The 15,753-nt window shown below is 36.9% G+C and overlaps 1 protein-coding gene across 1 annotated transcript in view; it reads left to right on the top strand.

Annotated features, from left to right (window-relative positions):
• The window catches only part of celsr1b (cadherin EGF LAG seven-pass G-type receptor 1b), a 47,406-nt gene that overhangs the window by 5,369 nt on the left and 26,284 nt on the right, over positions 1 to 15,753 (top strand). Inside the window, exons 2-5 of the mRNA XM_060885433.1 lie at positions 5,889 to 6,527; positions 8,482 to 8,704; positions 10,395 to 10,510; positions 12,151 to 12,239. Coding sequence (XP_060741416.1) covers positions 5,889 to 6,527; positions 8,482 to 8,704; positions 10,395 to 10,510; positions 12,151 to 12,239 — 1,067 coding nt within the window. The remainder of the gene's footprint in view (positions 1 to 5,888; positions 6,528 to 8,481; positions 8,705 to 10,394; positions 10,511 to 12,150; positions 12,240 to 15,753) is intronic.

The following is a 15,753-nucleotide window of genomic DNA, read 5'->3' as shown; positions in this document are numbered from 1 at the left end:
GAAGAAAGGGAGTTTTTTGAATGAGGCGAGTGTTTCTATCTCCCAATATCTATCTCCTGCCAATAGCAGATAGCCTTTTGCCTTAACATGTTCACATTTGGCTACGGCATGCATTGATAGACACTGACTAAAAAGAGACTTTCACAACATATTATTTTGTGCGCAACACCTGACAACATTTAATTCAAATGACTAAGTGTGGCCCTGACTGCAGTGGTGGAGTGCCGCTATATTTTTTGTCTGAGCTGCTATATAATGCAGCTTAGTTGCATGCTTCATTTTCACATGAAATACAAATGGTTGCCATTGGATACCATGTAATATTTGACAAAGAGTTCAGAAAGGGACTTCTCTCAGGACTGCACCGGTACAAAGGCCAATGAGTATTATATTTTTTGTAATTAAAGCCTCAGCTCCACATTCCAACACTAAACCATTAAACAGAAGGAAGGAACTGGTGCATTTTAGGGATTGATTTTTATAAAATGCAAAACTTGCTTAAAAAATGTGAAAGTTAATTCACATTAACACAGTGTGTGTGTGTGTGTGTGTGTGAGAGAGAGAGTAGTAAAGCAGTAGTAAAGTTATGAGGTTTAATTCCTTGTTAATTACTACATGAGAATTTTTTCTAGTTAAGTAGTCATGATTGTACTTAAGGTTATATAAAGCGCTTTTGAGTGTTACAGAACAACTTACAACGGACACAATGACACTTTTAGAAAAGTGTTGCACTCCTCAGGCTAAGGAGGGAATTTGTCTTTATGTACTGCAATGCTTTTTTTGGCTCAGTATAATGATTTGGCTTCTGAGTTGTTTTTAATTCCTGAGATGCATCCTCTTGGAATTGTGCTCTGCATTGCAACCAGGATTACTGGATAACTGAAAGACATCAGTTAAGAACTGTGAACCTGAAACTTAGTTAGGGTTGGGCCTCAAGCTTACGTTCATACTCAGCCAGACTGTTAGTACTCAAGTAAAGCAGAAACACTTTGCTGGGAAGGATGACCAGAAATCTATTTCTTAATTGAGCTGCATCTGGGTAAATATTCCTGTTTAGCCATTGTTTCTACATTCAACTTTTACATTCAACTTTTCTTAGGCTTGTGATATAAGAAATCTCAACTCAGGAGGTCCAGTAGACAACTTTTCCTTTTTGGTCATTAATATACGTTAATATATCATATTTCACACCTATTTAACTCCAACTCATCATCCTATCTTTGAACGCTGCTTTTACAGCAGTCCCTATAAACAGAAATTCCCATAAACAGTACCACTTATTGCTGTTAAGGCAGAAATTTGTGGCATGGCACTGCTTCTCTTGCATGCTGTGCAAGAAGCAGGCCTGGCAGTGCTGACGTTAACAAGATCCATAACAGATTCACGAGGACAGTCTGGAGAGGCACAACCTCCATTACAAAGCACTTAGAGTGTGCACTCTGTGGAAAGCACTTTTGTTCATTAAGTTTTTCTGAGTGCACCTTTACTGCATTCCACAGAAGCCATGCTGAGGAGAAGCATGGGGTTTTTAATATGTCTGAAAAATGAATGAAGACTGTATGTAGCGGAGAGACATTAGGAGAGTAATAGAACTGACAGGTTTTCATTACATAATGAAACAAAGCAAATGGCTGAAATGGCACTGACTTTTTATGGGTAAAAATATTTTGACTTTTTGGGTTGTTCAGGTATTTAAATTATAGACATTTTTGTATGGGATTATTCTATTGCAACAATAAGATGTGCTAGAAATTTACAAGGAAGCTTATCTGGCATTTTATCTTGGCCACTCTTCCGAGTTTCTGGCCCGTCCCAACTTTTGATTGCTTGTTTCAAATATGGTGTTAAGTTTTTGACAGCTTTTCTAGCAGCGTGTAATCTTGGGCCTCACTCATAGCCGTGCTCATTGTATTATGAAGGCCAGTTGGCACAGTACAAAACATATTTAGGTCAAGCTTCACTGATGATCATGCCCTGAAAGAAGGGTATGTGCTGGCAAGTACTTGATTTGTGTTTCTAAATGACAGCCATGATCTTGGCTTTTCAGCTTCCCACCAGTATGTGGAATCAGAGTTGTTTACTTGTGGATTTTTGGCACTTAGGAGTGAAATGTAACTGCTAAAAAATCGCTTACAACAAATAATTGTATGTGTGTGTGAGTTGGAGGTGTGGTGTGAGGGGATGCAATGCTCATTCTTACAAGAAAAGATAGATCTTACAGAGTCAATGCTCATCAGCTCAAATGCCATAAAGGAAGCCTGTAATTCATTTTCATTAAGCTTCATATTGTTTAACAGGTAACATGCCAGGCATTTCAGGATGCAGTTCTGAACCTTGTCTTCTTTTTTTTTTCCTTTTTACCTCATAGGTCTGACTGGAATGAGTCTTGATTAAAATTCATTGCGGATACAGAGAGTGTGCATGGCACTTGTCTTGCTCTGTGTGCTTTATAGTGTGTAGCGTGTGTGTGTTTCAAAGTTTAGAATGCTCTTAGGGGACGCTTTTGTTAAATAGACAACATTTGCAATCGTTTTAAACAAATTCTTTCTTGGTTCCTCACTAAGGCATGTAATGCAGAAACACACCAGAAATGAATGGTACAGAAATTACTGTAAGAAAGATGAACAGTTTATGTATCTTACTGCAGTTTTGCAAACATTTCTATCAAGATGAGATACACACAGGGGATCATTAACTCTACTTTATAGAGAAGAGAAAGATGAGGCAAAAAAAACAAAAACAAAATCCAGGTCTTCCACAGAGAAACAGATCCATGTAATGGTAGTTGGTAATCTTATTTAAAGTATAACACATTCAAGAGGTGATAATATTAGCCAGCTAGTACAGTAATGCTACTTTACTTCTGAGTCTGAAAGGGCAGTAAATTTGTCACTAGGGTTTATTTTTTGTGATAGATGGTAGTTTTCTTTCCTCATCACTCTTTTCAGGTCTTATAGTCATTTAAACATTATTTATTTATTTATTTATTTATACTTGTACTTTTTGTTTGCTAGGATGAAGCTTTTGCCTTTGTATATTTAGCACACCTGGAAGTGTTGCACACTGTTATCATCACTCTTGTATCGCGAAGTGAACAGTTGCAAAAAAAGAAATGATTTCCGATTTTATTTCAGTAGATGTTGCAGACAGGCCAAAGGGATGGGCAGTACTCAGAAACTTGATGCAGACTAATTGTCAGGTAAATGCAAACAGGCATAAAGCAGACGGGACTGAATTAGTAATGTGAAGCAGGCTGTGGTCAAAACATCAAAATAGCCAGACAACACATTGCAATCACCACAGACTCATCATCACTGGGTTATTTAAAGGTACATCTTCTTGAAATTCGGAGGACAAAAACTTTGTCTCAGTGTCTGTTTAAAGTTTTGCAAAACTCTTTGATTTGCAAACTGCTAATTTTTGCTGTATTTGTCTAGCAGGTCTTGTAAGTGCAATATTGCTGATGATGGATTATCCAATGATTATATAATCTACTACTGTGTATTGATGGGTGCACTGATGGAGGTAAATTTGATAAAGAGATCCTGAAGCTAACATGTGCAACACTGGCTCTTACATCACGCTCTATTACGTCTCAGCCTCAGACTTCAGGCTCACAACCTGTTGGCTGAACGTCTGAAGCATATAGCAAAAAAATTGGTAATGCTTCCAAAGTTTCAGACTGTTTTAACTGTCCAGCAGTCATGGTACTCAATCCCTCATGGAATAAGAAAGCTGTTGTTTTACAAATGATATGAAGTTCACGGTACAGACAACTTTAATTTGCCCAGTTTTTTTAAATGAACTATCTACATAATGCTAAACAGAATAAACTGTGGTTGGTTACTTTACCTGTCAGTCACATGAACACTTGGGTGGTTCCTGGCCAATAAATGCTGCTTTGGAGTCCAGAGAACCTGCCATCAGTCTGAAGGTCCAGCTACACAAGGCTACCTCTTACATAACATGACGACATTCCTTTAGGACACTAAAGCACATTACCTCTAGAATGATGGCTTGGGAATTATATGAGTTGTGTTTTATGGCAGTAACGTGTTTTAAAGCTGTAGTTGTTTTGACATTAGTGACTGACAAATTAATAGCATTCTCACCATGACACGGAACAGCCTCTTTATTGCCAAGACCACACTTGTGTTTAATGTGTTCCCGGCTTTTTCTTTATTGCCTATTGGGAAGAACGGAAAATGAATTTAAAGACAGTCAGCACTTATCCTGGAGTGTCTCTGTAAGAAAAGCAGTGTCTTCATACATTTTCACATCACCTTACCACAAGAGAGAATTTATTTGTGAGCCTTCTATCATCGAAATGTGATTATAAATGTTGTGCTCTTGTGTATTGCATTGGATCATTTGGACTTTTCAGCGTGCAATTAGCTGATATCTGACCCCAGGAAAACTTTGTCCATGTCAATAAAATCTGCTTGTGTACCATTAATTTTCATGCTATTGGCAAGTGCATGAGAGCAATGAGAGAGAGAAAGGGAGAGAGAGAGAAAGAGAGAGAGACAGAGAGAGAGGGAGAGAGAGAGAGAGAGAGAGACAGAGAGAGACAGAGAGAGAAACAGAGAGAGAGAGAGAGAGAGAGAAAGAGAGAGACAGAGAGAGAGACAGAGAGAGAGAGAGAGAGAGAGAGAGAGAGAGAGACCCACTTTACTCAGTGCAGTACAGAATGATAGAAGAAGGGAATTTAACACACATGCCATTAAAAAACAAACACATTGTAAATACATTGCAAACAAATTAGCACTTACTTTAGTGCTTTGTAACAGAGATTCAGTTCGCTGATGGTGCAGTTGTGATTTATGCCATTTAAATTTTTTCTAATGACAAAATCATCTCTGTTCCTTGGTACCATGCAGTGCACCAGTGTGTCACTCTTTGCTTCACCTGCAAAACAAATCTAAACATATCTAACAAAATGTTAAGTAAAATAAATGGGATTGAATGTGAAAAATATTTCTGTTATTGTGAATTGTGATAACATATTTTTATAGAGTTAATATGATAACATATTTTTAGAGTTTTGGTGTCTGTGAGCTGATGGTGAAAATATGTGTGGGTTTTTTTTTCTCAGTCAGTGCAGCTGTCTGAGCGGACAATATGTGATAGGACAGCGTGATAGAGTGGAAATGTCTCCTCATTGTCTCGCAATTATAACTCACTTCATTCAACTGAGTAGTGGAGCCCTTTTACACAGGGACAAACTGGAGAGATGAAAGAATACACTAGACCTGAACAAAGCCTTCACAACAGACACACAATAGAGGACAAGTGTTGTGGTGCTGTTAGTTGATATAACACAGGGCTCTTACGCTCTCATGGGTTAATGGACATGGTGAAGTGCTGCTTGAAGATTTACCGTTGCTGTTGTCTGTTTCATCTTCGATTAAGAGCATCGATTGCAGTTTTAAAACAGCAGACTTCACAAACATCATATGCATTTCATCATATTTTATGCTGTGATTTATACCTTCCAACCCCAAATAATTTAGTCATATATTTTAGTCAGCACTAAGTATTTTTTTGAGGTAAGGGATACTTTCAGTTGTCAATTATATCTTCTAGCAGGAAACCATTTAGCATTATACAATAAACCAGTTTATGAATATGACACAGATGAGTTTATGTGCTGGATAAAATTGAAAAGCACAAAACCTTTTATGCATAAAACATTAAAACTTTGTAAGGACGTAAAGACAAATATAAATACAATGTCACCATATTTGTCTCTGCTGTACATGATATTAGTTTTTAGCAGCCATTATTTTGGATTAATTATATAATAACATGGTTATTTGATGTTTTTCCTAAGTATGCAGTGATTTCATACTAGTCTCAGAATTGTGTGGTTCTTTCTTTGTTCTCAGACGGTCTCCATCATGTCTCTGCCGTTTGCACTCTTCGTGTTGCCATCATCACAGACGACATGTTGACGAACAGTATCACAGTGCGACTGGAGAACATGTCTCAGGAGCGCTTCCTGTCTCCGCTACTCAGCCTGTTCACAGAGAGCGTAGCTGCCGTGCTGTCCACCAGCCGCGACGGCGTGTTCATCTTCAACGTCCAGAATGACACAGACGTGGACACGAGTATCCTCAATGTTACTTTCTCAGCCCTGCTGCCTAATGGCACTCATGGTCGCTTCTACCCCACAGAGGAGCTCCAGGAGCAGCTGTACCTGAACCGCACACTGCTGACACTCATTTCTTCACAGCACGTCCTCCCATTCGACGACAACATCTGCCTGCGTGAGCCCTGTCAGAATTACATGAAGTGTGTATCAGTGCTGAAGTTTGACAGTTCAGCACCCTTTGTGGCCTCCAACACTGTTCTCTTCAGGCCCATCCACCCTGTAAATGGCCTTCGCTGCCGCTGCCCAGATGGTTTTACTGGAGATTACTGTGAGACAGAGATAGACCTGTGCTACTCTGCACCATGCAAAAACAACGGGAGGTGTCGTAGCCGTGAAGGGGGATACACCTGCGAGTGCCCTGAAGATTTTACAGGTGAGTGTTTTTTTGAGAACTTCCTCTTACGTGTTTTGCTTATTGAAGTTCTGATCTGGGACCAACTATGTTGTCCATGGAGATAAAAATTTTAACTGACAGAAAGAGAGAGTTGATTGTGATTCTTGTTTCACTATATAACAACTCTGTTCTTCATTGCTTTTAGAACACTGACAGTTTTGTGTTTTCACTCATTATAGATTCTGTACATTGCTTGGATAAACCATTTTAACTTGTAGCAACAACGGATTACAGGATTATTATTTGCTAACAGTGAGTGCAGCTGATTTTTCAACGCTTTCTGTCAGAGCCTCGTTACGTCTAATAATGTAGAAACGTGACCCACCGGATTCTCCTCTATTAGATGAAATGTTTCTAGAGAATTCTTTGTCATACCTTTAACATAAGTCGTGGAGATTCCTCTCTGCATCTTTCACCCACTTTGACAACTATGTTGTCCATGGATTCGGATTTCATGTCCATTCTAAAGAACAGTGAGGCCGTGTTTCTCTTATAGCCCGTGGTCATATTCTGAGGTGTTGACAGTGGCTTCTGTAGTTCCTGCACTGCGTTTCTCTCATTACCATGTAATATATCCCTGTAATTCCTCTGAAACGAGGGATTATCTAACAGGCATTTGGGTCATTACATCCCTGGAACCTACCGTGTGCATCCTAACACATATTTGCTCAAGGCCCAAATCTTGTCAACGTAAGGTGGCAGGTGCACAATAGCGAGTCTACTGAGTCTGCATCTGTAATACAGGATCACAGGATGAACACTGTGTAACAGATCCCTCAGGTCCATTAGAATTTGTCCCTGAACTCATTCATCTGCTAACATACTGATGCTGTTCACTGAGGTTTAAGATAGATATGGCTTTTAGTTGCAGCTATGGCATTTTAATGACTATGTAAATATACTGAACAGTAAGCATGATTGACACTTACACACACTGTAACCTGTAAAACTCAGATAAGAGATTCAGTGGAGCTTCGCAGTAAGATCCTTTGAGCTTCATCATATTATATTGTTATGTAACACAAAACATTTTATTGATTCAAATCCTGACAATGCAACAGCCATCTGGGGCTGGAATCCCAAGAGAAAAAAAACTGGCCATGCTCTCTTGTTGAAAAGAATGATGTATGTCTCCCCAAGGGATCAGTAACCAATTATTAGCTCATGGATGTGGAAGAGGGTAGAGTGCTATTTCTTCTAAGTGTATTTCACTGCCAAACGCTGTTGCAGCTGACTTTACGTGTCTTGTAGGCAAATAGTCTTCACCATCCCCTGTCTATTGGAGCTACATCAAACCGTAAAAGATTTCTCATCTTGCACCTGGATTTTCTTTAACATAGCATTCGTAAAAATAACAAAAGCCAAAAGAATTCCCAAAGAAACTCATTCATTCATAAGAGAACAAAAACTGCAAAATGATGTCATCTTCCTCCATTAGCGAGTTGTCATCACTTCTTCAGAGATCTCAGGGGAGTGTTGTAGCCTGACAGGTGTCCTCCAGACCACCATGCTGTTCCTTTTATCACTCTGCCTTTGGGCTACGGGCTGGTTGTGTTGTGTTTGATTAAGAGCAGAGGTTAGCTTGGGTCACTGGACGCAGTGTTGACTGTGATGTGTGGACAGAGGGAGGGAAGAAAATCATGGCATTGGTTCAGGGTGTACTCATGCCTGTAAAAGAGATTTCTCAGTTTAATTTAGTGTCATAGGGCTATTTACTTCTAATTCTTTAGTTTCAGAGGGCCTGTATGAACAAACAAATGGCAATATAAAGATGACTTGAGGCTGATTTATAACATCCGTTCCATCCGTTTCGCTGCCAAGTTCGTCATTATTTGTGTGGAAATGCGATACTTTGTTGCGTGTGTCTTTTTGGCCTCAACTCAGAAGTCAAGTTGTGTCTTCTCACTTCATGCTATATTCATCTCTGTTCCAGGTGAAAACTGCGAGGTGAGCACTCGATCGGGCCGCTGTGTGACAGGAGTGTGTAAGAATGGAGGTCGCTGTGTGGACTTGCTGGTTGGGGGGTTTATGTGCCAGTGTCCCGAAGGAGAGTTTGAGAAGCCTTACTGTCAAATCAGCACACGCAGCTTTCCTGGGAACGCATTCGTCACCTTCAGGGGCCTGAGACAGAGGTTTCACTTCACACTGTCTTTCATGTAAGTACCTCTGGCACGTTGGGTCGCCAGCTGCCTGTCCATGTTCACAGGTCATTAAAATTGACCTCAGGCAAATAGTTTGAACAGTAGGTCTTGCTTCGTGATAGAATAAGACTAATAATCATAAAAAATTCTAATATCCATCACAAAATTCTCATTATTACAAGAGTGATTCAGAATAAAAGTTTAAATGTGCTACATATATTAGAGAAACAATGCATTAAATTTGTAGTTGCAATTGTAAAAATGTACTAATTGTCCATTGTTCATGACAAAACCATAAAACAATCCTGGTCTAAAACTAACATTGTGGCTGGGTCATATAGCATTGGGGCAAAACTACACACACTCACTGAAATAGATATTTGTGCTTCCTATTTATTTTAAGTAAAGAGTTTCAAGTCTGCAATCATGCCATGTGTTTTCCAAACAGCAAGCAGGATAAACTGGGAAGCTGTGCTACTTGATAGCTAGCAATTTAATTGTTCTTTTCGAGTCATTTTTAAAAAGAAAAGATCAAGAAGGCAATCCACCATGTTTTTGTTTATTAAACCTGTCATTATATTTCCCACGAACCACCAAATTTCAGTCACAACCAAAGACATGCTATGGATGTGTCAAAGAAACAAGTGTAAGTAAATATAATCTCTTGGTATAACAATAAATGGTGAATCTACAGGGTTAGAAAGAGATATATAATAAATTCTTATGTACAATTGTGGTGCTATTCTTGGTTCCAAAAAAAGTAAAATTGAATTCATTCAAGCCATGAAAAAGAATCCACTCAAGACTCTTTAGGAAATGAAGCCATTTAATTCCTGGATATAGGAACCTAGATGGGCTAATAAACTTTACACTATAGTAACACATCTGTATAACATTCTTACAGCCAATAGACATTAACTGTTCGGGATGAATTCGAAATGTATAATTTATATCCTGAATTTCTATATTTCTGAAAAGCTGCGTTGTTATAATATCTACTGAATAATGTAATTGAACTAAATATTCAACTTTTCATGTTGAAAGCTCTGATATGAATGCTTAATATTTCCTGCACGTGACACTAATGAGTCAGGTGTGGAGTAAATTAAAAAGCATCAACTAGTGGCTATGCCTCCCATGCTGCTTTGCTGCTACAGCAGTATGAGCTTTCGACTGTTCCTCAGATATAAATTCACAATAAAATTCACTCTAATCAGATCTCCATGGCTAACGTGCAAACAGGAAGTAGTGTGTGGTTTGGATCTTTGTTCCTGCTTCCTGTGAGTGTGCCCTTGTGCCAGGTGCTATCTGACACCTCTGTCTATTGCTTCCCATGTGACCTGCAAAACTGCCACAAGTTGCCAAACACCTGGAGGTCAGCTTTCTCCCCAGTGACTTCTCCATCAGTTACCTCGTCACTACCACAATTAGCACACGCTTTGTTTTCACGTTTTATCTTTCTTTTACTTCCTGTTTCATCTTCCTTTCTCTTTTTTCCCTCATCCCTCATTATATTCTTTAATAATGCAGGATTCTGTTCATAAAACTGATCCTGGTCTTTTTTATCATACAAGTGAAATCATATTTGTATAGTCATTGTTACCCTGATGGTCTAGTAAGATTTGTATGGATCATGTTCTTTATCTGTTATTTGAATCCTAATCGTATTGGCCATACGTTGAACATTTACATTTTTGTTCCACAGGTTTGCCACTAGAGAGAGAAATGCGCTGTTACTCTATAACGGAAGGTTTAACGAAAAGCATGACTTTATCGCTGTGGAGATTGTAGACGAGCAAATCCAAGTCACTTATTCTGCTGGTGAGTTCATGCACTTGTGTGAGTGTGTGTGTGTGTGTGTGTGTGTGTGTGATTATCTATTGCTGTAGTTTAAATTAATCTGTCAACACTGATCAACACTGTACAATAATGACAATTTTGTCATAGCATGTGAATAAATAGCTGATTGTCCTGTCATTGTTACATATGTTAACAAAAACATACACATCTTTACAGGCAGCTGAAGTCCTCTATAATCCAATTCACTGTCAGTGTTGCCTAAGGTCAGGTTTAGTGAATATTAGTGAATATAAAAAAGTAGAACTACAGTAATTACTAAAAAGGTGTTAGTCATATAAAGGAATTAAGAAACATGCTGATAAGATGTAGTAATATCATGTACATTTGAGTTCACTCTAACAGAAATAAAAGTAAACATGAACAGAGAATTGCATATAATACAACGAACAACCATGTGAAACTTTATGTTGGTAAAGGGAGAAAGAATATGATTGGACGAGGAGAATAATGAAATATTTCAGCATTTGCCTTTAAGTTCTTCTAAACAGGTTTGTGTATAAAAGGGGATCATAAGAAAGATTTCTTTTTAATTTAAGGTACATATTATCAAATGACAAAGTATAATACTATTAATTATAGCAAATAAGTGAGCTGATTTGTAAATATGTTCTAATAGATAAGTTCATTAGATTGAATCCATAAACTAGTAATGCGTAGAACTGTCCAGAGTGTGAGAGAGAAGTACTTTCTCTTGTTTTTTTTTCTCCTCACATAGACTAAGTGTGTGTGTGGAGGCCTTCTGCCAAAGGAAGCAGCTGGTCAAAGAGCACAGAAACACACATCCTCTATCTACCTGTTTCTTTTGTTTTTCCACCCCATTCACTCCAGCCCTCCTGGGTGGCACATAGTTAACATGCCTCCAGATCTTCGTCCTGTCTCTTTAACATTTGGATTTGTTTCCAAAGGATAAATTAATGGAATGTGTCGCCCTACTGTCCTTGAGTGTGAGAAGGTGAATTCCATGTATGTCAGAGAGTTAAAGGTCGGTTGTGGACAGTAGTGGACAGCAAAGGCATTGAAAGGCATTTCCTCAAACATCAACATCTCACGGTCTAGGAATGAAGGAATTTCAATAACAATTTCATTTTGGTATGATGCTATAATGATATACCTAGAATAGGTCAAAGGTCAAGTCCTTTCTCTGCAACCATTGCCTTAACTTAATGAAATAGGATATATGGTAAACATTTACTAACACACTTTACAGTGCTCTATGGGACATTAGAAGTTTTCCTCATGGGAGGTCCAGGATTTTCATTATGTCCTCAGTAATGATTCACTTATTGCCTCCACTGAACTGGAAGAGCTCCAGCAATATCACTAAACTCCCTGAGGTTTTTTTTGTGGCTAGGACAGCATGATATTTTTAGGAGCTTAACGGAGTTCCCTGTGATTAATATATTTACACCAACAGCTCTCACGATAGCACTCATAATATGACTCAATTAATTTATTGTTATTGGTGTTGGGTTTGGTCCAACAATAATAGCTTAAAGTTAAAACACACACAGTTGTGCACACACTTATAAGGGTTATAAGGGACTTGTGTGTGTGTTCTGCTTTCTGTAAGCTCTGTTGTTTTTCATGCTTCTTGCCTGCAGGAGAGAGTAAGACTACAGTGGCACCGTTGATACCTGCTGGAGTGAGCGATGGACAGTGGCACACCGTTTGGATCCATTACTACAACAAGGTAAAACAATTCTATTAGAAATATTCCATTTCATTTTAACTGAGGTATTCCAATTTTAGGTATTTATATATTTATATTATTGCATAACAAATGATGTTTTTTGTGAAGTTTTATTAGAAAACACATATGGATCACTCGCCCTTAAATCAAAATCATTCAGGGTTAATAGATTCGAGTTTGTTGTTTTTTTAATCACTTTTATAAGGTATATGAAAAAAATGTTAGAAATTGTTATCTAAGTGTCATCTAAGTAAGTATTACAACCATGCCTGGAGCATGTTTTGTGTGTGTGTGTTTGTGTGTGTGTGTGTGTGTGTGTGTGTGTGTGTAGGCCTGTAGAAAGGATCTGACTGATTTGTGCTTTACTACTGCTATTGCGTACTGATATTTTATTGGCTAATATTACATTCTCATAGTAACGTTTTTTTTTCATTGTTTACTTTTTTGGGTAAATAATCATGAGAATACTATTACAAAAACTACTACCACTGCAAATAATAAGTACTCTGACCAAATAAAACAATTAAGAATTTTAATCTAATAAATATCATCTCATATCAAGTTATAGTGAGTTTTATATATTAATACATCATATATCATATATCATTTGTGCTGTTAAGGAGATCAGCAAGACATGCTATAACTATGTCGTTTTGGATATTAATTTGACTGTAATAAACGTGAATGAATTCATTTAGATTTAATGAGACTAGAGTAATGTCCTGTAACGTTTTTTTCCCCAGCCAGCAACTCATAACAGCAATCCAATCTAGAGGTTAGGAAAGTATGTATGAGCTCTCAGCATCATGTTGTGTTTTTTTGTTTTGTTTTGTTTTGTTTTTTATACAGCTGTTACCTCTTATTTCCTTTTATGGAAGAATCTTTTAAGATCCAGCTTGTTTCATTTTCTTTGATGCTTCTTCTGCCTTAAGACCCTCTTATTACACATCCAGAAACGTAATACCCTTCTACATGCATTGACACTTACATGCATTGAAATACTTAATGGCTCATGTTTCATAGCCCTGAGCTACTGAAAACGCTTTAGTTACACCGGGGACTTATTCTTCAGTTTGCTGAAGTGTAGAATGATTCGTTAGTTTTAATTATTTTTCCCCCTATTATTATTATTATTATTATTATTATTAATATTATTAATGCTGTCATTTAGTTAAGCAGCAGCTGGTTAGTGTATTAACTGAAGAAGAAAAAATATAGCTTGGCAAGGCGATAGGTTGAATAAGTTTCATGTTTTAGACATATTCAGTTTCAAGCGTACAATTGTTTTTATGTTATATGTGTTTATGTACATTGTATAAACAGAAATATTAGCTGAATTTATCTGTATTCAATATATTTTGTTGCTAAGCCAGTTTTGTGTGTAATTAGAGATACATCTATCTTAATTTCTTAACGGCCCATGTGCTTATAATGTCAGAAGGAGCTAATTTAGGGACTTTTGTGAAGCTGTAAGAGCTGTCATCTGTTAAACATCATTACAAGTTTCTAATTAGTGTTGAAGATAAACCTCAAACATGAATAAGATCAAATATTAAATTAAGACTGAAATTAGGATTAAAGATGTTTGTTTGTTTGTTTGTTTGTTTAAATTTCTCTTAGCATTAAATGTTAAATAAACTAGCATAGGTAAAATAGTGGGATGTTTTTTATTTTGTGGTCTGGTGTGAGATTAATTTGTGGAGTATTATTATTTTATTTCTCAGAGACAGTTTTCATTAATAACATATTAGAAACACAGCTAAAAATGAGCCCAAAGCCTTATTTATTTTGATGTTAAAATATATGTATGAATCCTATGAACACAATTTGTAAATCAAAATTTATCCAGGATAAATTTTAAAGGAGAACCATAATCTGTAGTCTGAAAGCAAGTCTTTATTAGGAGTGCAAATCATGACCTTCCCTTTAACCCTCATTTCCTTATAACACATATGTAGTTATAATCCCAAATAAATTCAGACAAAAGCGACCCCCTGCTCAGTTAATCGGAGCCACAATGAGGTGCTTACACTCTCTGAAAGAGCCAGACAGCCAGACTTTATTTGTCATACTTGCATATAAAGCAACGCACAGCTGTTATTCACACAATGCCAGTAAAAGATGTATTATTTGCGTATTTAAGGTCTCGCTCTACCATATGGTATTATTGAGAGTTAGTATTGCATAAGATGGGCTATAGGAAAGATAAAAAAACTTATTTATTTGTTTGTTTGTTTATATATTTATTTTTTATAGCTATACACTAAACTGCACAAATTACAGTTTTCAACAGCGGTCTTTATTTTTTGGCCTGTGATGTTTTTACCTAAAGAGGCTCACATATTAAACATTAATATTCATAAATGCACATTTAAGTAGTGAAACAGAATCTTTCTGGTAACATTAACAGCATAGTGCTGTGTTTAATGTTCTTATATCTACATTTTATAATATCAGCATCATTGCTAGTACTCAATCACTACTGTCACTTTAAATGACTGTGAATGTAAAATAATTCTTAATTAAATTGTTTATTTAAATTGTAATTGTTTAACCACAAATTCAGTAGTTACACTGTATTCAGGAGAATCAGAAAAAATCTCAGTACTGAACTCTGTATCGAACACGTACAGTTTAGTTTGTTATTTTATAAGATGTTTTTGTTTTATATACCTTGTGTTGAGATGGTGAACTGAAAACACTGTAGGTGTACCAGAGTTTATTTAAACAATTGTTACGTATACGGCACGATTTCAGAATTGGTTGTTATTAAGTAAAAAAAGATGTCACGTAGAATATAAGAACAATAAATAAAGTCATTATTAATTCTGTTAATGTTGCCAAATAACTGCTCAATTCACAACCTACATGCACATTTATTGTATAAATCAATGGTTAATGTGTAAAATATATGAATTTACTGAAGTGCTATTGATTTGTTTCTTTCTTAATCCAGAAAATAGTTTCTTTGGCTGTCTGACTAATGTATTAATTAACTAATTTGGGAATCGAAGATGTGCAAGGTTAATAAATAAGAGTACAGGCTCACCACATTATTAATTGTCTAGCGTAAGGAGCTCTGTATAAAGCCTTTTGAGTCTTAATAAAAGATATAAATATTTTAGTCTTAACTAGTTGCAGATTCGACTTGAGACCTGAAGTAAATCCTTTCTTAAAGCAATAAGAATGTTCACCATATAAGCAGAATAATAGCTTTGTTGTATCATCTGTTTCCAGTTATATAGTTCAAACAATTCTTCTTCATGTGATTCTCCAGATACACACACACACACACACAAATTACAGCGACGGTTGTTAGCAAGATGGAGTGTCTGGATTTTGATTAGTTGGACTCTGTCCATAATGCATGCATCAGAGTGCAGGAATGTTCTCAATCACTGTGTTTCTTTCTGGATTGCTCACCTCTCTTTGTGCTTTTTTGTCTTTTCATTCAGCAGCACTGATATCAGGAGAAAATCTTCACCATAGGCTCTCTTAGAGCAGATAAAGGAAT

Source organism: Tachysurus vachellii, chromosome 13 (assembly GCF_030014155.1).
Source record: "Tachysurus vachellii isolate PV-2020 chromosome 13, HZAU_Pvac_v1, whole genome shotgun sequence".
NCBI lineage: Eukaryota > Metazoa > Chordata > Actinopteri > Siluriformes > Bagridae > Tachysurus > Tachysurus vachellii.
The sequence above is the reverse complement of the archived record's forward strand: the minus strand, read 5'-3'. Positions and strand labels throughout refer to the sequence as shown.